We start from the raw sequence: 23,786 nt of genomic DNA on the forward strand, positions 1-23,786 counted from the left end.
ACGTTTGTTCATTTACTCCACCCTGCCCTCCCTGACTCAGACTTTGAGATTCAGAGTCTAATCTTACAGTACTCTCTCCCTTCCTCCTGCCACCATCCTTTGCAGCTGCCTGAGTACTTCAGACCCCTGAGTACTTGCCTGCCACACCCCCTCCGGTACCAGAACCCCTGGTTCTGGTAAGTGCTCCTCAAAGATCTCCTGGGTGGTAGGGGTGGGGTGCATCCTGGAAAGGCTGAGAAGCCTTGGCCTGGGACTACTGACGGGGGTTGTAGCAGACACTGTCAGTATCTGCCCATGTCCTCTCTGCGTTCATCATTTCTGAGCCTACAACTTAACAGTTTTCAACTGTAAGCACCTGTAACTCTGATGGTTCTCTCTGGCCACCAGAATCTTTAGGTCTGTACCCTGGGTAGACTGGAAGCGCCAAGGGATTAACACCCTGCTCCTCCTACTAAGGGAGCAGCTCTCACCCTAACCGACCTAGGTGGTAGATAAATACCCCAGCTCTCTCCACCCTTGGGTGGGAGAACTGAGGCCATCTGCCAGAGCTCCCCAGCAAGTCTGAGCCCCAGGGCCCAGCGTGGTAACCCCTTGATAACAAACCCTTTATTGCTTTCCTTCTCTTCCTTCACTTCCCTACCAGTGCTTCCTGGGCTCACCTCCCAAATAAACTATTTGCATCCAAATCTTGCTTTGAGGGGAACTCAGCCTAAAATATATGGTTACAAGGAAATTAGAGCCAAATTTCAAATATGAATGAGTATATCTCTGTGGGTGTCTGAAGGATGCATATCTACGTATACATGAGGGACACTGCGAAAACCATAGCCGCTATCAGATACTAGAAAGCTAACGGGGGGTGGGAGGAACCATAAAAACTTAATTTGCCTGGGTAATACTCATTATAGCCATTTATATGAGCTGCTTTTCATTTGTCTAATTACCGCTAGCACAATAACTACCATGGATATATTCAATGTGTCAGATAAAACTTGCATTAAATTTTATTTGATTACTAGTATTACGCAACCCCACACTCAGTTCTTGTGTATTCATAACAGGGTGCTCATGTTGCATAGTCTGCTCCCAACTAGGGGAAACACCGCTGAGACTTAGCTCTTAAAACAGTGGTTGCCAAATCTCAGCAGCAGGGGAATCACCTGCTCAGCTCGTTACAGCACTGGTTTCTGCACTCCACCCCCCGAGTGACTCATTCACTGGTCTGGGAAACTTGCATTTCTAACCAGTTCCCAGGTGAAGCTGATGCTGGTTTGCAATCATACTTTGGGAACTGCTGTTTTAAAGTGCCATAAATCAGAGAAAGAACAAACTACAAGGTTAAACTTTCCAGTTAGCATTTGAACATGAAAGGTTGACAGTCTGTTTCGAGAAAACTGGTGGAAACTTCTAACACTCTAGATCAGTCACTGAACCAGAATCAGATTTGGTAGACTAACAGTCTACCAAAACCAGGAGACCAGAGTTTGCTCATTTATTCAACAAGAGTGCCCCACTCTGTGCCAAAGATGTTGCCAGGCAACAGAGGTTTGGGCACTGCCAAAGGTCTTGTGAAACTCTGAGTAGGTCACATCTTCTATGGGCCTTAGTTTACTAACCTGTAAAGGAGGTAACTCATATTTAGGGAATCTTCTAGCTCTGATGCTTTACAATGAATCAAAGCAGCATTGTGGCTCAAAGCAAAAATATTCTGCCTGGCTATCTGGGCAACATGATGAGAAATGTGGGTAAGATCCTAGCTTTCCAGTGGGTCAACTATGACAGGGCAGGTCAAGCCCTGGCAGCAGTCCTGACCCTGAGACCCTCCTGGCTGCTCAATCCAATTCAATTTGACAAATGCCCCTAATTAAAGGTGCTATTGGACACAGTCAGTGCTATGACCAATATAACCAAAGACTGTAGAAGCACCCAGCATACAATCCATGCTCATAATTGGTACTCCCTGATATATTATGACATTTAATCACTCCAACTGCTGAAGGGAAAACTGGAGCTGCTTGCTAGAATTAAGGATGCTTTGATAACCTCCTCAACTGGGGTTTTAAATGAGCCTTGTGCTAACAGCTTTTCTGCTCTGAATGCAAAGCAGGATGCAAGCAGAGAGAGGTGGGGCAGCCACCTGTGAAGGGCAGCCACTGATGACACCACTCTATATTTCTGAGGCCTGGCTTCTGAACACATCTCCCAATGCATCCCAGGCAAAGCAATGACCTTCCAGATTCCATGGGGAACCTGCAGGCAAATTTCTTCTATTTTACAGAGGGAAGAATTGATTACCCAGAGATGACCATAGTTTAGTCAAAATTACCAACAAACAAATCAACTGTGGAACCGAGAAATGAGGCTGATTTCTGACTGACCCAAGTCAGTCAGAAATCAGCCTCATTTCTCGGTTCCACAGTTGATTTGTTTGAGGTAGAAAAGAACTCAGTTAAAACCAACAACTACATTAAGGCCCATATGTCAATATTACACTAGGGTTAAACGAGGCGAAACAGAAACTAGCAATGGCAATCTCATGGCAGGGCACCACGGGCTGAGGCATATTTACCCACCTGTAATCTCAACAGTCCTTCACCATGCCAAGCCAAATAGAAATAAAATTCTTTTATGTATAAACAACAAACATTTTCGTAGTCTCACATAAAGTATAACTAAAAGCATATTTAGAAAACTATTTTTGTTGATCTAGCACATAAAACAAGTAAAAACAGTGAAGTATATCATTAAGACAAACGCCAAGCCCCTACTTTCAGACTGCTGCCTCTAAACCCTCCTTATACAGAATTCAGGAGCCACCCCCAGCTTCCTTCAAGCTCCTTTATCATACCCCCTGCACCCAGCACAGTGCCTGACACATAGTGGTCACCTAATAAATACTTGCCGATAGTATACGATCTCAGCCAGCCTGGATAGCCACTGGCAGCGCAGCTGAGAGCGGCTCCAGGGAGACCGGCCAGGGCCTTTTCGTGTTACTTATGGTGAGATGGTTCCCAAGCCAACGCTTTCCACCTGCTCTCAGGATAATGAGTCCCACAGGCTTCTATCGCCCATGTAAAGTGAACTGTTTTCTTTATTTGGTCTGATATATCACCTTTAAGTTTCTGCATCTGTGTTTTATCTCATCACACTGGGATTTAGGAACAAGGCTGTGCTTAGCCTATTTAGTCCTGTTATTTCACAGGTGTCAATCTCAGCTCACAGCTCAGGCTTCCTTTCTTCAATACGGAGCCCTCATATTGGTAGATTTGACTGCCTCTAACAAGTGCACCTCAGATTTATGCTGCTGCATTTCCTTTCTTAGCTCAACACTGGAGAAATACAGACATAATTACCATATTACATAAAATTTAGAAAATGATGCAATACTGGCCCAAGTAATGCTAAGCCTACAAAGGCCTGGAAATGTATTTGAATACAAGTAGGAAGCATTGTCTAAACTAAATCAAGTAGAAGGCACAGCCACAAACTTGGTAGGGATATATAATGCTCCCCAAATGCAGAGAGAATTTTCCACAAGCTGGGTCAAGAACCCAGTAAATGTTGCTTTGCGGAATGACTGACCAAAGAAACTGTAGGTGTTAAACACCACAGACGACTTCAAATAAAGCACTTAGTGGAGTTCTCTCTCAGAAACAGGGCCTGAACAGGCTGCAACATCCTGTCTGCTCAGGTCCATTTGGACAAGTGAACCCCTCCCAGAGCACAGAGAGACGTCAGTGCATCTCTGTATGAGAACCAATAGACTCTTCACAGAGATCTTCACTGAGATCAGTCTCTGTTTCTGTCATCCAAGGACTGAGAGATTTTACATTGAAATCTTCCTCAGCAGTGAAACAAATGCATCATCCATCACTGGGCTCCAGTCTTAGAAACCGTCAGTTCTCGAGTTGTTGCCCAGCAGGAGAAAAGGCCAAATTTAATTGAACCTTCAGGGGGAATTTAGCAAAGAGAAACAGCATTATCTGAACTGGAGCATGGCCAGAGCTCTGGGTTAATACCCCAACAGGGAAGATTCATCAAGGACCTTATTTCTGGATCAGCAGCGATATTTCTAATTTTTTAAAAATGGGCTTTGGAAAATTTCCTCTAGCCAAATCAATTCCACCAGCAACATATACATCAGAGATGCTAACTGTTCTGCTCTATCGAATAAGCCTGTAAATGGCTTTAAACACATAGACCCAGCTGAGGATTTGTTTAGTTATGCATTTGCTCTATTGCAGTCACGTCCTTCCAGAGACCTACAGAGACAGATGGAGCTACCTGGGCAGGAGCTGATATTTTAACTGTAATATACCATATCTGGTTTGGTGCTTTTCTCCTCCTAATCTAATTTGAAAGATTAAGGGCCAAGTACTGGCTAACCCTATTTCCGTCCTTGGCTTAAATATATGATACTTGAAAGCAGAAAGAGTTGTAACACCCACTGTGACATTTCCAAGGGGGCTTCTATTTTCAACATTCTTTATAGATGTTAAAGTATTTTATGTATGGGGTTAGGAGTAAGCAGTAAATGAAATTAGCTTAGAACATATATTGGCATTTAAATGTCAAATTCGACGACTCCTTTTCAAATTGGAATGTTTTAGTAAAACATTTTCAATTATAAAAAATGGAGGAGGGCGGTGTTAATCTCTTAAATTGAAAAATCCACAAAACATTAGCACTCCATAAATATCTATGCAAATTATTCCACATGTTCTTTTGAATATCTCAGATGTAGCTTTAAAGGGCTATTACTTATTACCGAAGAATGAAAAAGAAAGTAAAAATAAAAATTCAAAGCTGATATGGAGGACTTATTATTTCTCTTTCAAGAAGAAAAAGGAAAATATTTATGCCCAAGCATGGCAAGGATTTAGTAATCTAAATCTTGAGCTCTTTGGAGTGACCATTTTAAGGACTCAGGACTGCCAACATCCTCAAGTCCTTAATCATTGACTCATTTCTAAGTGCCCAATCTGGGCCAGGGAGCCTAAGGGCTCGTAAAAATGAACTGTGATTACGACCCTTGAAACATCTCTAATTTGGTTAGGGAAACAAACCATGCACAAAAAAACATGATTAGCCATGCCCGCAGTGCCAAATTAGCGCCTGAGGAGAGAACTACCAAAGGAAAGCCTCTGCAATCTCAAGGTGCAAGGGGCAGCTTTTATGGCAGATACTTGCCATCCTCATCTTCCTGAACTGGGCCCCCTGGTCTCACCACTTTTTACAGGGCCAACTCCATCAATCTAAAAGGGGCCTTTCCCCTACTCCTACCTTTCATAGCACTTTGTTCTTTTTCTTCAAGAGCACTTATTTTCGTTTGTGATAATATTTTTGTTTGTATTTATTTAACTGTCTTTCTGTATGCCCAGCACCTAGAATAACCTGGAACACAGTAGGCTCTCAAAAAAAAAAAAAAGTTTAATGAATGGAAGAGCAAGCTTTAAAGAAGGGTGGAATTTCAACCAAAAGAAATGGAGAAAGTCATTCCAACAGGGACAAAGCTAAAAACCAAAGCTATAAACCAAAGTGTACAAAAAAAAACCATGAGTAAAGGAATTGCCTGGAGCCAGAAAAATAGAGTACAAGATGGGAGAGAAAGCCAGGTACAGAAGCTGGACCATAGGGTCATTCTCTGAAGAACCATGAACTCCAGGCTGAGGAATTTGGACTTTGTAATATAGCAATAGGGCTCAAAGGAAGGTTTTCAGTCAGAGGAGATACACAAAATATTTAGGAACATGATAAGAGAGCCATGAGAAAGATGAACTAGAGGAGAAGCCCAGATGCAAGCAGGAGAATATGTAGGTGGCATCTGCAGGAGCGATACCAGGAAGGTGAGTAAAAATGGAGGAAGGGGAGAGATTTGGGGAGGAGAATGGTGACTGACACAGGATGGGAGAAGAGGAACCGTTCAGGGTCAAGGGCAAGTGAAGGCTTGAGACACTCTTTACAAGGCCTGGTTCAGGCTCATTTATACAATACAGGCTTTCCCACTTTTCATCTACCCTTACTGATTTCAAATGAAAAACTGGTACAGAAGCATCTTTATCTGCAAATTAAGGTCATGGCAAGTTCTGTAGCTGCTAAACAATGTCTGAGAATGTCTCGGGGACCCAGAGCCAAGATGATTATGCTGGTAGGTGGAGAGTAGGCATAGTCATTGATTTGGTGGTGGGGTGCAGGGAGGACCTACACTGATTTTGCCAAAGAGCACATCATAGAAAGGCTGAGCTGTAGCTCCGAGGTAAGAAGCACAAGTGGAAGCTTCATAAGGTAGCAAGCAGCTCTCAGTCACTTCGTGGAGCAGCTTTCTGTATGGCCTCCTGGGGGTGAGATGGGGGTCTGGAGAGGTCATGCATATGGTCCTTGATTTGGGCTCACTGACAAATTGATCCCTTTAATTTTTCAGGAGAGTAGGAGGCACATCAAACTCCTTGACGAAGCATGACCAAGTGCCATGTCACAAGTAAAATCTCATCACAATGTATAATGAAATGTGTAATGATGCCATACAACTTTAAGAGGACCTGATGACCTGGATGCATCCAGAGAACAGCCAGGACAGAAGCAGTTTGAGAACAAGTCATCTGAGGAGAAGGAATGCCTGGCAAGGAAACAAGACAGTTGAGTGCAGGAGGACATGAGTGTAGCTTCGCATATCTTAACAGCTGTTAAGCAGGACAGTGTGCATGACCCAGAAGTCAGAACCAGAACTGATGAGGAGAAGTCACAGATTTTAGCTGGAAATGAGAAAGCCGTTTCCATGATTTCACACAAGTAATGGCCGAGAGTAGAGGTGGTCACTTAAGAGTTTCCAAACGAAAGCTGGAATATCACTTTTAGAGAACGTAGAGTGACTGTTCATAAGGCAGCTGGATGACATGGCAACTCAGATTTCCTTCGATTTCTTGATTTGAGAGTTTGCTGGAGATCATCCTATCACTCTGTAAGTCATAAAAGAAAAACCTAACAGTCCCCCATCTGGAGCAGCAGTAAAGGGAAGACATGCTTTGGGTCTTAACAGAGAAAAGGAAAACTCATGCTTTCTCCCAGGAGTCCCCTCTCCCAAGTCACTTTCCTTTATACATTCAAGAGAAAATTTTTTTCTGGAGTTGAGGAAAAAAGTAAGGTAGTGCTGTAATAATTTGGACTGAAACAAGAGGGATTGAAAAGTAACTGCTAATTGATACCGAAACAAAAATTCAGCTAACCTATATATATTTTTTTCACCTATTTTCTAAATACAATCTTGTTAAGACTTAGAATATGTAGCTCCAACTGGCTTCCCTCATTTATTAACTCTAACACCTTGAGCAAGTCATTTCAGCTCTCAAAATTTTAGTTTCCTCACCTGGACAACTGAATCAAATAGTGGGCTAGAGCAAATAGTAGCTAAAAATCAACAGAATATTTGGTGCTGGCAATGATTTTTTAAATTTAACACCAAAAGCAAAAGCAACAAAAGCAAAAATAAACACACAGGAATACATCAAACTAAGAAGCTTCTCCACATCAAAGGAAACCATCAACAAAATGAAAAGGCAACCTACCGAATGGGAGAAAATATTTACCAACCACAAATCCGATTAAAGGGTTAATATCTGAAAATACAAAGAACACATACAACTCAACAGCAACTCCCCCTGCACCCCAAAAAAACTCAAATTAAAATGGGCAAAGGGCCTATATAGACATTTTCCCAAAGAAGACTAACAAATGACCAACAAATACATGGAAATGTGCTCAACATCACTAATCATAGGGAAATGCAAATCAAAACGACAATGAGGTACCACCTCATACCTGTTAGGATGGCTATCGTCACAAAGAGATAATTGTTGGTGAGGTTGTGGAGAAAGGGAACCTTTGTGCCCTGTTGGTAGGAGTGTAAATTGGTGCCACCACTATGGAAAACAGTATGGAGGTTTCTCAGGAAATTAAAAATAGAACTATCATATAATCCAGCAATCCCACTACTAGGTATATATCCAAAGGAAATAAATCGGTATCTCGAGGAGCTCTACGCACTCCATGTTCAAAGCAGCATTATTCTCAACAGCCAAAGTATGGAAACAATCTAAATGTCTACTGACAAATGAATTAATAAAGAAAATGTAATACACACACATACACACATAGGAATATTACTCAGCCTTAAAAACAGAAGGAAATCCTGTCATTTGCAACAACATGAATAAATCTGGAGGATATTTTGATAAGTGAAATAAGCCAGAGAGAGAAAGACAAATACTGCATGTGGAATCTAGAAAAAAAGAAAAGAAAAAAAGTCAACCTCATAGAACCAGGGGCTGGGAGAAGGGGGAAGGAAATAGCAAGAGGTTGATAAAAGGGTACAAACTTTCAGTTATAAGATGAATGAAGTCTGAGAATTTAATTTATAACATAATAACACTATTGTATAAGTGAAATTTGCTAAGAGAGTAGAAATTACATATTCTCACACAGAAAAGGTAAATAGTGAGGCAATGGATGTGTTAACTAACTTGATGGGGGGCGGAATTCTTTCACAATGTATATGTATATCAAACCGTCATGTATACATTTTTAATATTTTACAATTTCACCTCAATAAATCTGAAAAAAAGTCAACAGGTGGCTTATAACTCCTTATGTAAAAATAAATTCCATAAGAAACAAAGATTTAAACCTGAAAAATGAAACAATAAAAGTACTAGAAGAAGAAAATGAAAGTTTTTTAGAGTAGAGAAGGTCTAGGACACAAAATCCATAAGTTATTAAAGATTGATAGATTCAATTATATAAAAATTTTAAATTTCTAAATGTTAAAAAGTTATACCAATTATACCTCAATAAAAAAAAAAAACAAAAACATCAAATACCACAAAGCCAAAAGACAACTCACATCACAGATAATTTCTTCAAACAAAAGGAGTTTCTATGAATGCAGGTATCGATTCACAATAAAAAAAGAAGAAAAAGGAAAAGAACAAGTAGAACACACAGAATAGTTTTTTAAATACATGAGAAGATGTCAATCTCATTCATGATAAAAGACACCCATTTTAAAACCATACCAAAATAGCAATACCAATCTGTTAACCAAAGAGATTAAAAAGCTGATCGCTCCCATGTTGGCTGGTGAGGTGTAGAGAAACAGGCTCTCTTTATATGCTGTGGATGTGAGAGTAAATTTAACATGCATAAACCCTTTAATACAGCTATTTTCTACAGCTATTTACTTTCTAGAAATTTATCTTAAAAAGCTTTGAATAAGGATATGAATCACAGTATTACTTTTAATCAATAAAAACTTAGTAACATCTAAATTGTTCACCTAGGGGAAAATTTTCAAATAGATGATAGTATAGACATACTATGTAGTACTAAGAAGTATAAAAAAGAAAACACTTCATATTAATTAGAATGATTGTCAAAAAAATTAAATGAAAAAAGCAAGGTTCATAATAGTATGTATAATATGGCACTATTTATCTTACATGTCTTGACATGTCTGAAGTGCTTAAATATGCAGAGAATATTTCTGGAAAGATACTAAAAAAACTGGGGAGAGGAATTGGGTGTCTGGGGGACACTTTTAAAATATTATATATTTTTTGGTACCTTTTAAATTTCAGCCATAATCAGGTGTGATAACTTTTAAATAAATCTCCAGGGTAAAAAAATTCCATTTTCAGGGCTAGCTTTGCCTAGACTTCTACATACAGTTAGAAATGGAGGTTGTTTAAGACAAATAGTCCCTCTAAGATCGCAGCTGAAGACACTGGAGTTCAGTGATTCCTACCCTTGAAGTGCACTCCTCTGTCACTATTCCTCAAGTTCCCTTCTGTCCTCTGGGCCAGTACAGAAGGTTCGGCCAACCCCTGAAGATAAACTTCTCTAAGATCATCTGCCTCCTGGGTGTCAGTGCCAGAAGTTATTTCCACAGCAGCAAAACTCAGGACTGCACTCACACTGCATAATAGATACCAGGCACTCCCATAGTTTTGGGGGGAGGTTCTACTTGAAATAACTAACTCCAAGTGGAAAGGAACCTGAATATTTACACAAACCACATGATTTCAACTGAGTTTATGATGGCTTCCTGGTCGTTTAAACCAGGACAGGAGAGAACAGATTGTCAGACAAATTGTCATTTGTAGGCCCCTAGTGAGCTTAGGCAGTTTTCTACCTGTCCAGACAAATAAACAGACTGCCTTGAGTTATGGACAGGTGGCCCTGTGGTGCCAGAGACTGGGTCATCAGAGCTCATGAGCAAGACAGCACAGGATGCCTGGGAAAGATTGCTCAGCATCTTGTCCTGCCCAGAGTCTTCAGACCACAAGCATTCTTCTTACCCATTGGTGGCACAAAAGGGAACTTCTATGGGGAAGAAAGCAGGACGAAGGAAAGTAAGGGAATACTAAGCAGGGAAGGCAGCCTTCCATAAAAACACAGAGCTGAGACTGCACATCACCTTTTTTAGGGGGCTGGCACAATATTGGGGTCCAGAAAAGGGCTCTGCGTCGTTGCTGATGGTCACAGATTCCAAAAGAAGCCCAAGTAAGGTCCAGATTAATTGCTTTCCTAGAGTCTTCCATAATAAGAAAGCTGTCCCTTACTATCTGGCTAGGTAATTATTGGCCACTCTGACCACACAGCACATCTCTAAACAAATTAAGCTCCTCTGGGGCCTATTCATTTTAAGAAGGAAAAAGCATACAAACATAGTTGTTTTATGATTATATAACGAAGCCAGCTTGTTTTGCTATACTGTTCCGTGTGAACCAGGGATGATAAGGGCTAAAGTAGCCAGCAGCAGGTCACCTGGGCAGATTTACTGGGAAAGAGGCCAGACTGGAGGCCACCACAATGCATGCACGGCATCTTGACCCCAACCAGACCTCGGCCTGCATGCACTACCCCTTCACTAACTGGGCAACAACAGTCCCTGGGCATGGCTGAGATATCCCCGTCACCCTCAGCTGGACACACCGGATATAATGTAATTCACTATCTGGAAAAACAGAGAACTTAGACTTACACAATGACACACAGACACACACAGACACACACAGACACACACAGACACACACACACACAATCTCTCATATGTGTGCATGTGTGCAAAAGACACTCTCCATTCCTGGCGTCTAAGAAACTTCCTCTACACTAGTGGTTCCCAACCCTTGGGCTGCAGATCAGTACCAGTCTGTGGCCTGTTAGGAACTGGGCCACATAGCAGGAGGTGAGCAGCAGGTGAGTGAGCAAAGCTTCATCTGTATGTGCAGCTGCTCCCCAGCGCTAGCATCACCATCTCAGCTGTACCTCAGATCATCAGGCATGAAATACTCATAGGAGCACTAGTCTCTGGTACCAAAAAGGTTGGGACCGCTGCTCTACACTGACCTCCGTAAGTCCACCCAGGGTCAGAGAAATTACCTGCTTGGGACCTGTGGGCTTGAACTGAAGAGGAAGCATTTTGGATTAATCAGGCCATCGGCTTTTAAGATGCCTGTTGGGCATTAGTAATATTCTGCATTCTGGGTGCGGATACCCAGACCCACCTGCCCTGACTGCTTGAACACCTGTCCTCCTCTCCGAGGATCTCCTGTTTTCCAGATTCCTGGCCATCTTCCAGTCTAAATAATTTTTAATTCTTTTCCTCTTGCTTTATAATTCTGGTTTTTAGATTTTATTTCTGCTTTGAGTATTTGATGCACGCATGGGAATGAATTTCCTAAGACAATGACTTAGAACCCAGTCCTTCCACCAGAACCTACTCAATGATCCTTGCCCAGAATGATGACAAGGACAAAGATCAAGTATGAGAAATTCTTAGAAATTCAGATTTCACTCTAATTCGATTATTTTAAAAATATATGCAAGCGTGTCTGTGTGTATATGCACATATGTATGTATGTATGTATGTATATTTAAAAAGCTGCCCAAGAAACGAAAAAATGGTGTAGATGATAGAGGCTCTACTCATCCCTCTGGCAACCAAATCGAAGTTGTGACAGAAACAAGGAGTAAACAGCAAGGAAAAATCGCCTGAGATCTAGATGAACAAGCCATATAACTAGGAAGAAATCTAAGAAATCACCCTGCAATGCCAGAAGGTAGAACGGGGAGAGGACACAAGGCTGCCTAGTCTGGAATGGGTGAGTGGGACCAAGGCTGTGGCAGCAACAGCAGCAAACACCTCTTAAAGGGGCGAGTGGACTTTTGTGGTGACATACCTGCTTGCTCTGAGCACCAGTGCCAATTAGGCTGTGCAGGGACTTACAGGGCAGGGGGACACTGAGTTGATGGAGTGAGGGCCTACGCAAGACCCACTCTGTACAGAAATGCCAGCAGTATCCATTGTTCCTCTGTTGAGCCCCCCTCGCTCACAGATAGTGGACTCAGCACCGCCCTAGAGGAGACATCATCAAACTGGGTAATTTAGGTCACTCCGTCCCAGGATTCCCTGAAACTCCGCCTCCCCTAACTTGTGGCCCCACCCAAGCCATATCCAGGAGTATCCTCAGTGAGTCAGGTGCTCCTTGCTGAGCAGCGCCTAGATTCACACTGATGGCAGTTGGCCTCGGTTTCTGGTGTGGCCCTTTGAGGCAACTATAACCAGAGCATCTGTGGGTTGCTTGCTGAATCTTAACAGGTGGCCCAAGAAGGGTAGAGGCTTAGGTTAAATTTGGCCTGCAGCTGAACCCCTCTCAGGACTGTGCTGCTGGTTACCCACTACACAAATCCACACTAATAAGACCGGGAGACTTAGGAGCTTTGCTTAGTACATAAAAACAGACACAGAAGGCAGCCAAAATGGGAAGACAAAGAAGCAGAAACCATATGAGAGAACAGAAAGGAGATCCAGAAATAATGGAGTCAAGCAATCTAATAGATGCAGAGTTCAAAACACTGGTTATAAAGATTCTCAATGAACTTAGGGGAAGTGAAGATGAATTTGCTGAGAACTTTAACAGATAAAAAACATAAAAATGAAAATGGAAATTGTAAAACGGAACCAGTCTGAAATGAAGAACACATTATCTGAGATGAGAAGTGTATTAAATGGAATAAACAGACTGAATAAAGAAGAGGATCAAATGACCTATATAGAGGATGGGAAAGTCAAGGACACTCAATCAGAATGGCAAGAAAAAAAGAAGCCAAGACTATAATAATAATTTAAGGAGCCTATGAGACACTCTTAAAGGTAAAGATATCCATGTCATTGGGGTACTGGAGGAAAACAAGATATTGAAGAGCTATCTGAAGAAATAACGATGGCAAACTTCCCTAACCTGGTGAAAGAAATGAACATAAAACCCCAGGAAGCTCAGAGAATTCCAAAAACCAGAGCTCCAAAGAGGCCCACACCAAGACACATCATAATTAAAATGCCAAAGGTTAACTACAAAGAGAGAATCTTAAAAGCAGCAAGAGAAAAGCAGATAGTTACCTACAAGGGAGTATCCATAAGACTGGCAGCTGATTTCTCAAAAGAAACTATGCAGGACAGAAGGGCTTGGCACAAATATTCAATGAAATGAAAATCTAAGATCTACAACTCAGAATACTTTATCTAGCAATCATTTAGAGTTGAAGGACAGATAAAGAGCTTCTCAGACAAAAATAAGCTAAAGGAATTTATCATCACCAAGCCAGTATTACAGGAAATGTTGGAGAGACTTTTTTAAGAAGAAAAAACGTGTATCAAAAACAGGAATAAGGAATGGTAACAACTACATTCCTATCAACAAGTACCTTAAACAGAAAAGAGTTAAGTGCTCCAACCAAAAGACAGAGTGGCTGAATGGATAAGAAAACAAGATCCCTACATATGCTGCCTATGAGAGACTAACTTCAGATTAAAAGACACACACAGACTAAAAGGAAGGGGATGGAAAAAGATATTGCCTTGATGGACCTAGTGGGTATTGCACTGAATGAAATGGGTTGGATAGAGAAAGACAAATATCGCATGATTTCATGTACATGTGGAATCTACATAACAAAATCAACAACAACAACAACGAAAGTAGAAATAAACTCATAGATACAGAGAATATTTAGAAGGATACTAGATGGGAGTGTTAGGGAAAAAGGCAAAGGGATTAAGAGGTACAGTTGCAGAGTAGACATAGAGATGTATAGTGTAGCATAGGGAAGATGGTTAATAACGTTGTAATAAATATGTAAAGGGGAAGAAGGGTACTAGATTTAGTGGGGTGATCGCTTTGCGAGTTATGTCGATCTCTGATGAATATGCTATACAACTGAAACTGGTATATTATTGTATGCCAACTATAATTGAAAAAAAAAAACCTCATTGAATTGTACAATGAAAATACAAGCCATTAATTATCTATTATATTTCAATAAAGATGAAAAAAAAAGTCATTCAAAACAGCTTAATAGGAAAAAAGGAGGGAAAAAGAAAGAAAAAACAAGATGAGAAACCAGAAGCTGGTAGCAATAGTGGCAAAAGAGAAAGAGAAAAAAAAATTAAAAGCGGAAGTTAATAAGATATACTTATAAGACAACGTAAGTGTAGATTGAATTTTGAAGTTCTCTTACAGGAGAAATTAATTACCGAGAAAGCAGTTCGATAGCTCCACTGAGCCTTGCCCCACACTGGCAGGCCTGCTCTCACCTCCTCCTCATTGTGGTCTCCCTGGCTGCCCCACTTGACTTCAGCTCCCACTTGCCACCACACTCTACCCCTCTCCCCAGCTTCATTTTTCTCTCATCACCAACTATAATGAATTTGACTTATTGTCTTCTTTTATTTCTCTTTCCTCCTATAGCCTTCTAGAATATCAGTTCCATGAAGCAGAAGATTTTTGTCTGTTTTGTCCACTGCTCATTCCCAGTGCTTAGAACAATACCTCGAACATAACAGTATTCAAATAATTTTAATAAAATAATTTTGAATAATTTTAATAAAAACGTACCTCAAATCGACATTGTTGATTACGTAAAAATACCTCTACTTGTTTCTTAAACACAATTGCTTAGAATAATAATAAGATAAACTCCTATTCCCTAAATTATATAAAACCACTCAGTCTATATACTACTGATGCCACTGGTACAAAAAAATAAAAAATAAAAAAAAATACAAAACCAGAACGAAAGCATGTAAAGAATGTCCCAAAAATGTTTCTGTGATTCTCAGCATCTGTATGCACTGGAGTAAAGGTCAAATTCTTCTCATATATCCACCTACATTGTCACCCAAGCTTTTGGTCTGGTGTTTTTTAAAAAATGTAATTAAAAAAGAAGAAAAGAGAAATTCTCATCTTGTTACCAATTTCACAAATACCACAAAATCCCTACATAGTACTTAATGGTGCATGTCTTGATGTAGCTAAATGGAACCAGACTGTTTACGAAAGGACTCAGGGCAGACAATATGGGTAGTGGCATGTAGGGGAAGAGGTAAGCTAACGTGAGGAGTGGTAAAATGCTCTACAGAATATCTAAGTGGGTAAAATATTAAAAAGAGAAAATAAAAAAAATTCTTCTGGTAGAGAAGGCTGAGAAGGAAAGGCTATTTAAAAAGCCTCTCCATGATGCCACCAGTACAAATAGGAATGAAAAAGAAAAATAAATGAGAAAAGGAAGAATAAAGTAAAAACAGAAAAAAAGCATAGATAAAAAGGAAAGAAAGCAATGGAAGAAAAAAGAGAGGAAAAAAAGATGCAGGATGAATAAAATGACAAGAAAAGCAGCAAGGGGAAGTCTGAAGCGAGCAGAGAAAGGCATGAAAATGAGGAGAGATAAAAGTCAGGCTCCTAGGCTCCAAGGTTCCCAGATTCCCATGATGAGAGGGGAAGTGGCAGCATCAGGGAGGTCACCCGTCCAGGCCAGGTCCCAAATGCACCACCCTGTCCAGCAAGCTGTCCAGTTAGAGGCACGATGTCATTCAGAGATCATCAGGCGAGGCTGGGGAGTGAGGTGGGGGTTGAACACCTGTCTTCTCATCACTAGTTAACTGCAGAGCCAGGACCAGCTCCAGCTTGTAACACTTGGGGTTTCTTCTGTTAGCATCAAAGCCATGGAAATGTCCTGGCTAACAAAAATCACTTGGATTTATCAGACAGAAAGGCCAGATTTGTCTATTCAGGGCTATCTATAAAATAAGTGAGATTATTTTTTAAATATGAAAAAAATACCACAATCTTAACAGACCACTTAAAACCAAGGGAAATTTAGAGGTTCTAAGATAAAAGTTGTGACTTCCGTGTATACCGGGAAGCATCTTAAATAGATACCTCAGGCTCTAATTTGGACCCACAGGTAGGAGTGTCACATTCTTGTTTAGAGTAGGACGGCTTTGCTCAGCAAAAAGGACTACACAGCAGGCTTGTTTACATAATAAAGAACAACAGTACTGCAGAACATAGTATGGGAAGTTTAGCCATTGTCAGCGGAAATTCAAAAGTCCAAATCTCTTATTTTACATCTAAGTCATTCTTCTTGTACACACGACTCTGAAGGGTTAAAAGCAGCCAAAGCCTCTGTGGAGTTGAACCAATCAGCTTTTCTCTTGATGACATCATGCCTTCAATTGGACAGCTTGCTGAAAAGGACAAGGAGGTGTCTGGGACCTGGCCTAGAAGGGTGCCCTCCCTACTACTGCCACTTCACTTCTCTTAGAGGAATTCAAGAGCCAAGCGTTCCCTCGGCTACCATTTCAGACAAAAGCAGGACATTCTCCAAATCCCTGACCAGAAATTATTCTCAGCTTGTACAAAATGTATACGAAGCATGTCCCTGCTCTTCACTTATTTTCCATTTGTTTAATATTTATGAAAGCTGATTACAAAACACAGATTTATCACTTCAGCCTTTAGTCAAATTCTAAAAGACTCAAATGTTTATGCTGAGCAGACAAGCAGCCTTCTGCGGTTTTCTCTTTCAGGAGTTTCAATCCCAAGCAAAGGCAGGTATGTGAAAGACCAATCTGACCCCACAGGCTTTTTATATATTCAAACCGCAATCTGACTAGAACATTATTTTTGTTCTTAGGAGGTATTTATTCAGATGTTAATTGCTGCCGCTGCTGCTGTGTGTACCCACGGGTGCATCAGACAATGCAGGGACAGAGGATGAAAATCCATCTAGAAGACTGAGTTTCAGGAGCACACAACCGAAATACTAACCACACTGCCAACTTGGTGGAAAGGAGAACAGGTTTCTTCCCTATAATTGGAAGTGGGAAAAGCTTCAAATTAAGTGATTAATTTCTCCTGCTTCCCAGCACCCTGAATATCTACACCTGATTCACCGGCAAATGAAGATTAATTTACAATTTACATGCAAGAGCCATGTTTACTGCTCCAGCACATAGCCATCTAGCTTGCCTAGAGTTGATACAAACTGCTAAAAATGTCTGTATCACTCAGAGTTCCCAGAGGAAAAAGACTGCACATTCAAACTGGGCAAATGAAGGAGCTTAAGAAAGGGACTACTTCCATGTTTGGGTACGGCACAAGGAGAGCAGCAGGGGATGGGAGATAGTCACAGCCAGGAGCCCCAGGTCAGAAGGGTCAAGTGGAGGGACTGGTTACCAGAACCCAGAGAGAGCAGCTATTGGGAGAGGGTCCCTCACAGGAGTGGTGGTCTTCAGTAGGGGGACAGTCAAGGCTATATTTCCCTGGCCTACTGATTCAGTACTTACAGGTCAGCCTCCTGAGGCACACAGGCAGGTAGGGAAGGGTAGGGAATGCATCTGAAGGAGATGGAAAATGCCCTGCACAGTATCTAACAATTAGAAACTAGTTCAAGCAACAACCTTGTAACATAGCCATATAACAGAATATTACGCCTTTTAGAATGAAAATCTGAATCCGGATCTTATTGACACTGCCATGGTAACATATCCCACAGGGTAGCAATTTGGGAAGAAAAGTCAATTATAAATTGGGAATTATAAATTGGGATACACATCAAATATTAATATTAGACCCCAAATTTGGATACACATCAAATGTTAACAGAGGTTAACTATTTCTAGAGAGAGGTGATTTTCCCATTCCTTATCTATATATTTTTAAAGTTTTATTTTGTACAGCTTCTCAGTTTAACTTCTATTATGCCCCAGAGATCATTAAGCCAACAAAGAGTGCTTTGACTTGACTGGAGAATACAGAAAGTATCTACTGAAGCTTGCATCTAGATCTCCTCTTAGGCTGATCTCTTTTAAAAGCAAAGTCTATTACTTCTTTGTTACCAAAGATATAACAGAAAACAGGGAGAATGAGTGTCACTAATGGATATCATTTCAGAGGTTTACCTTAACTAGGCTAACTTTCAGAAGTCGTCTTGTCTGGGATACTTCAACAAGGGCTGCATTAACCAGCTTTAAGGAGCAGTCTGTATTTAGAGAAAGTGACTCCTAAGCCATTAGCTGTACATGTTTCCCAACTATAAAACGTCATCCCAAGCAACCGACCAATCAAGTAGCCCCTGCTGGTCATTACAGTATTTCCCCTTATCCACAGTTTTGTTTTCTGCGGTTTCAATTACCCACGGTCAACCGCAGTCCAAAGATATTAAATGAAAAATTCCAGAAATAAAAGAGTTACAAGTTTTAAATTGCACGCTGTTTTGAGTAGCATGGTGAAATCTTGTGCCATCCTGCCAAGGATGTGAAGCATCTATTTGCCCCATGTATCCACGCTGTATGTGCTACCCGCCTGTTATTCATTTGGTAGCCGTCTTGGTTATCAGATTGACTTTCATGGAATCACAGTGCTTATGTTCAGTAACCCTTATTTTACTTAATAACGACCCCAAAGCGCAAGAGCAGTGATGCTGGCAATTCGGACGTGCCAAAGAGAAGCCAGAAAGTGTTTCCTTTAAGTGAGAAGGTGAGTACAGTACAAGAAGATACTTTGAGAGATACCACTTCACATAACTTTTACTGCAATATAATTGTTCTATTTTATTACTTTCATTGTTAATCTCTTTCTGTGCCTAATTTATAAATTATACTTTACCATAGGTGTGTACATACAGGAAAACACATAGTATATGTAGGGGTTAGTACCATCCATGGTTGCAGGTATCCACTGGGAATCTTGGAAGATATCCCCCATGGAGAAGTGGGGGGGCTATTTTTACATTTGAAAAATAAACAGCAGAGAGGGCTGCAGATTTCTCTCTAAACTGCCTTAGAGAGTTATGCAGGAAGGCTCATTAATTTCTCAAATAACAGTTGAGGGGGGGGGGGTGCCTGCCCCTGCACTTTCCCATGCTGAAGTAGGACTCTTCCGGATCTAGAGTGGGGCAGAGTCACTGGTTCAAGGGCTTGAACTCTACTGCCACAGGACAGGCCTGAAAGCTCTGCCTTTCTTAAGCTCTGAAGACACTCCGGACTTCATTTCTCATTCTCCAAAGCTCCAGGCACAGTAAAAATCTACCATTCCTGCAATATGTTTTACATATTGTGCTAGGAGGCACTTAAATATGTCTAATTGGTAAAAACAACTCTGAAACATAGATTTGACTGCCTTTATTTCACAAACAGGGGTAATAACACTGAGGCTTCCTGAAGCCATCCACACATCAAGGTGGAGTTGGTGGAGCTGGGGCTCAGAGCTGGATCTGCTGACTCTGGGGCCTGAGCCTTGTGTACTATCTTGCACTGCCTTCTGGGAGTGGTCTGGCCAACACACATGCACAACTCATCATGTGCTGGGATCACAGTTGCCTGGGCCCCCAGAGCCTTTCTCTGCCTCCCAGGCCCCTCTGCCTTCCAGACCCCACAGCAAATTGCTGAGCTGGGCCCAAGCTCCTTCAGAGCAGTGTCCCCACTGCCTAGGGATCTAATAATGACAAAGAAAAAAATCTTCAGGCACAAGATACACAAGATACGGCAAAGCAGCTTTCAGGTACTGATTAGGCGTAGAATGGGGAGTAGCCATTAACTAATGCGCTGTTCTAAGAGTGTCTGCCAAAGCCCTGGGTTTAGGGCCAACTACTAGGCAAACAGTTCTGAAGTTTCTCTTTAGATAGAGATATTGACAAAAACCAAGTATAATATGACTCAAAAACAATGTTGAAAGGTTACACATAAAGGGCTCTGTTAATGTTTACTATGCAAGCAAAGCTCAAGCGTCTGAATTCTTTCCAATAAGACCTCAATTGCCTTTAGTTTTTTCAAATTTAAAATGTAACAGTGCTTCTGGGCCACACTACAGACTGGGCCAGGACACCTAGACCTTGAACAGTCCCTGGGCTCACTGCACCCAATTGCAATCCCTGTCTGAAAAGGAAACATCAGCATATGAACCTCCTCTCGTTAAGATGCCAAGAGACACTGGTTTATTAGCCTGAACAGCCAACTTCAATTACGCTGGGCTGTGCCTCAGTGATTTCACGTTTCTTATCCAGGAGGAAATGGTGGATCCCATAAACCTGCCTGGCAATGCTGCACATTAACAGAGCATGAATATTCTGTGGAGAATCACCCAGCACTGTTGACTTCTTGGGGAGAGGGTATGCGCAGGAGATGGAGTCAAAAAAAGGGGTAATTCATTAGATTGGTGAAGCTGTCTTCCTGTCCATTTGAAAGACTCTGAGAGAAAGAATCTTGACATCAAATTGAATACTTGCTTTTCAGTCTCATGTTCAAGGCCTTCTCACCATCTGGTTCTAATCTCACTTTCTACTCCTATTTTTTATTCTCTCCTATAAACCCCATACATTCTATAGAAATCCAATGACCTTAGCTTTCCCTATTATCTCTACCTGCAACGCCCTTTCTTTATTCTACTAGCTTCAATCTGGTTTTAACCAAACACCTGGTTCTTTAATTCCATGTCAAATCCCACTTCTGTGATCTTTCCTGAAGCCCCTTTCCACCCCTCTCATACCTCTTGTCTCTCCCTACCCCTCTCCCAGGGATGTTTTTCTATCTATTCACCTGTCCTGCCATGTCAGAGCATATTGGACTTATCTTTCTCTTAAACTGCCTTATTCTATACTGTAATTGAGTAAAATTATTATGAAAAACAAAGGTAGAGGACACATTCCTACATGCACATCTACTCTTGTGTGTAATCTCCTAGGGACCAGGAGTTCTCTCACTCAGACCGATTTTCCTTAAGTGGCCTAGCATCTAGCACAGGCTCACCAAATCTTGGTTTACTAAACAGTAAAAATCTTCTACTGCACAGGATTCTTGACAAAACAGTGCTAAACCTCATCTTATCTAGAGATAAGAGTGCTGTAGGAATTGCCCCCACCCAGTTCCCACACTGGGAATGGGATTAGCTTTGGTTTACATAACTTGGTAGCCGCAACCGGAATAGAATTGGGTAGGGCATTTAGTCTACAGATTGTTCCAATGGACATGTCAGCTGTACTGTTCCCCTCCTCTTGGAGAGCTAAATTCATCTCTTGAAAATGTTCCTGGGAGAAAGACTCAGTCCACTTCAAAGGCAGCTTCCTCCCGGCAAGAAGCCTGCAAGGGTAGCACTTTAACATTCCCTGGGTGTTTAGCAATCTTTCAGAAACATTCTTCTGCCCAGTAAGACATGTCACAGGTCACTGAAAAATATTCGGGTACATATTTCCAATTATTCTATAACAATGGTTATGAAAGGAACCTGGGCCTCAGACTCTGCATGTTTTCTCCTCACTAATCTGTTTCCTGAACCACGTAGCCAGCCTTCTGCCTTGCCAACCTGGGAATGTGGGATGAGCAGGACGCTTCTGCTGGAAGAGGCATCTGGTCTTCCAGGGAATACTGAGAATAATCATGGAGGAGCGAGGCAGAGAAAAGCCCCCTCTGATCCCCTTTCATCAGTTTCTCCCAAAGCCCAAGCTCTCTATCCGCTCTCCTAGCTAACCCTGGACCTCTGCTCTTCCTCTGAAGACTCACAGGAAGGACTCTATAGTTCTTCTTAAGCATCTTCAGGGTGAGCACAGCTCCCTCGGTGGGGCCAAAGGAATCCAAACATTTCCAAACTACATGTCATTTTTAGGAACTGCCTTTCCCTGAGTCCTGCTGTGTTGGGGCCTCCACCCTTCAATTTAAACGTGAATAGATCTGCTCTCTGCGATTCAGGCAGGAAGATCCCCTGCCCTGGCTACTTGAGGCTTGCCTCCCTCACGGCTGTCAGAATCACACTGGCCACAGTGCCAAGGAACCAGGGCAACCCTGGCCCACATCCTGGTCCTGGGAGCCGCGCACAGGGGAGCTGTGGTGGGCTGCGGCCAGCCCAGCTCTCTGTGACGTCATGCAGCCTTACCTCATCCCACTCCGAGGCAAAGGAGGGTGACTTCTCCAGCCTCTTCTTCCCGATGCTGCAGTTGGACAAGGACTCACTCCGGCTCCCCATTGTAGCGTCCTCCGTGGGTGAGCAGGTCAGGAGATCAGAGTCAGACTTGGACAAGCTGCGGCTGAGTTTGAGTTCAGCTTTGGGTTTGCTGGTGGGAGGGACTCGGCTTCTGGCCCCACTCCGGTCTCCTTCTTCCTCGGCACCACCAGGGTGTGGAGATGCTGTGTGAGTCAAAGTTTCGGGGTGCGATTGGCTGTTGGTGGTGGGCAGGCCTGCTGGGTAGCCCACTCTCTCACTCTGGTCCAGGACATTGGGCGGGGAGCCTCCGGGAGCACGCACACCCGTCTCCTCCAGCTGCATGCTGGCCTCGTGGCAGGCGCCCTGCGTGGGGGACCCTTTTGGATGGCTCTGGCCAGTGGCGGAGAGCAGCTGGAAAGGGTCCTGCCCCACCTCGCACACCGGGGAGGAGCCGTGGAGGAGACCTGAGAACTGCTCTGGGACCTGCCCGTCCTGCCCCTCCGCAGAGTCCTGGCTCCGGCTGCTGCTGCTCCGCCTGTGGTCTTGGAGTGGACGGAGAGAGAGAAATAAAAAATTAAACGTGGCAAAAATCAACAAAGTTCCAATGTAGTGAGTATACGGCAGAGCAGAGGAATTCAAAAACAGAGAGAAAGAGCAAGAAGCTGGATGGGCTGGGGAGAGGGCAGAGGGAGAGAAAAGAGAGGAAGGAAGAAAACAGTTTTGTATTGTTCTTAATGTTCAGTTTGTACCCAAAGTCAGAGCATTTATGAAATTCCAAACACTGGCCTGATTAATGCTATCTGGCAGCCTTCCCTTGTTGTTAGATTTCTGTTAACATTAACGACCGGACCTTGCTATATAAGGCGAGAAGTGCTAACTATATACAGAAAGGACACAAGTAAGGAGAGAGTGAGTGAACAACGAGTAAAAGTGAGAGAGAAAGAGCGCGCCAGCAAGCAAGCATGAGCAAGGCGAGACTCACTCCTGGAACATCTGATACATTTCCATAAAGGCCAAAGTGTTATTTAGAGCCACCCGCCCTCCCTTCCTCTGGCAAGCAGCAACAGAGGGGGAAAAAAATGGAGGTCATGATCTACAACCTGCAACTTCTGGAATTCCTTAACTGAAAGTGCAAAACAAAACAGCAGAGAAATGACTGCTTCCTTCCTCAGAGGGGGGCTATTCAGAGCTCCACGCCTCATCCTTCCTTCCGCAGGGAGTACAGGCTTTTCTTTTTTTTTTGAGAATGTGCACATCTCACTGCTTCCAAAGCCTCCCAGCTGCTCCTATTTGTTTAAGTTTAACCTTAGTTGATCCACTAAAAACAAAATGGTCTAATTTGTCAATGCCAAGAGACATTTGCAGTTCTCCCAAGACCTCCCTAACATCCCAGAAATCTGACACTACTAGCTCATGAGGCCAACTACTACTGTACACTCACCCAAGATATCAAATACCTCTGCCCTGAGTAGCATAAAT

At 42.3% G+C, this 23,786-nt stretch overlaps 1 protein-coding gene and 1 long non-coding RNA gene across 8 annotated transcripts in view; one reads left to right on the forward strand and one right to left on the reverse strand.

The window, feature by feature from the left end:
• Nucleotides 1–23,786, reverse strand: part of ANKS1A (ankyrin repeat and sterile alpha motif domain containing 1A) — a 172,594-nt gene that overhangs the window by 49,818 nt on the left and 98,990 nt on the right. For 6 of the 7 annotated variants that reach the window (XM_039856183.1, XM_039856185.1, XM_039856182.1 and 3 more), the window contains one exon: nucleotides 22,260–22,849. In XM_039856183.1, the coding sequence (XP_039712117.1) occupies nucleotides 22,260–22,849 (590 nt within the window). Of the gene's footprint in view, nucleotides 1–22,259; nucleotides 22,850–23,407; nucleotides 23,718–23,786 lie in introns of those variants that run through there. The other variant, XM_039856187.1, reaches the window with a different exon arrangement.
• Nucleotides 200–18,810, forward strand: LOC120597624 (uncharacterized). The gene is made up of 3 exons (XR_005651424.1): nucleotides 200–337; nucleotides 18,648–18,650; nucleotides 18,801–18,810. It is a non-coding gene; the product is annotated as an uncharacterized LOC120597624 (long non-coding RNA).

Source organism: Pteropus medius, unplaced genomic scaffold (assembly GCF_902729225.1).
Source record: "Pteropus medius unplaced genomic scaffold, Ma_sr-lr_union100, whole genome shotgun sequence".
Classification (NCBI taxonomy): Eukaryota; Metazoa; Chordata; class Mammalia; order Chiroptera; family Pteropodidae; genus Pteropus; species Pteropus medius.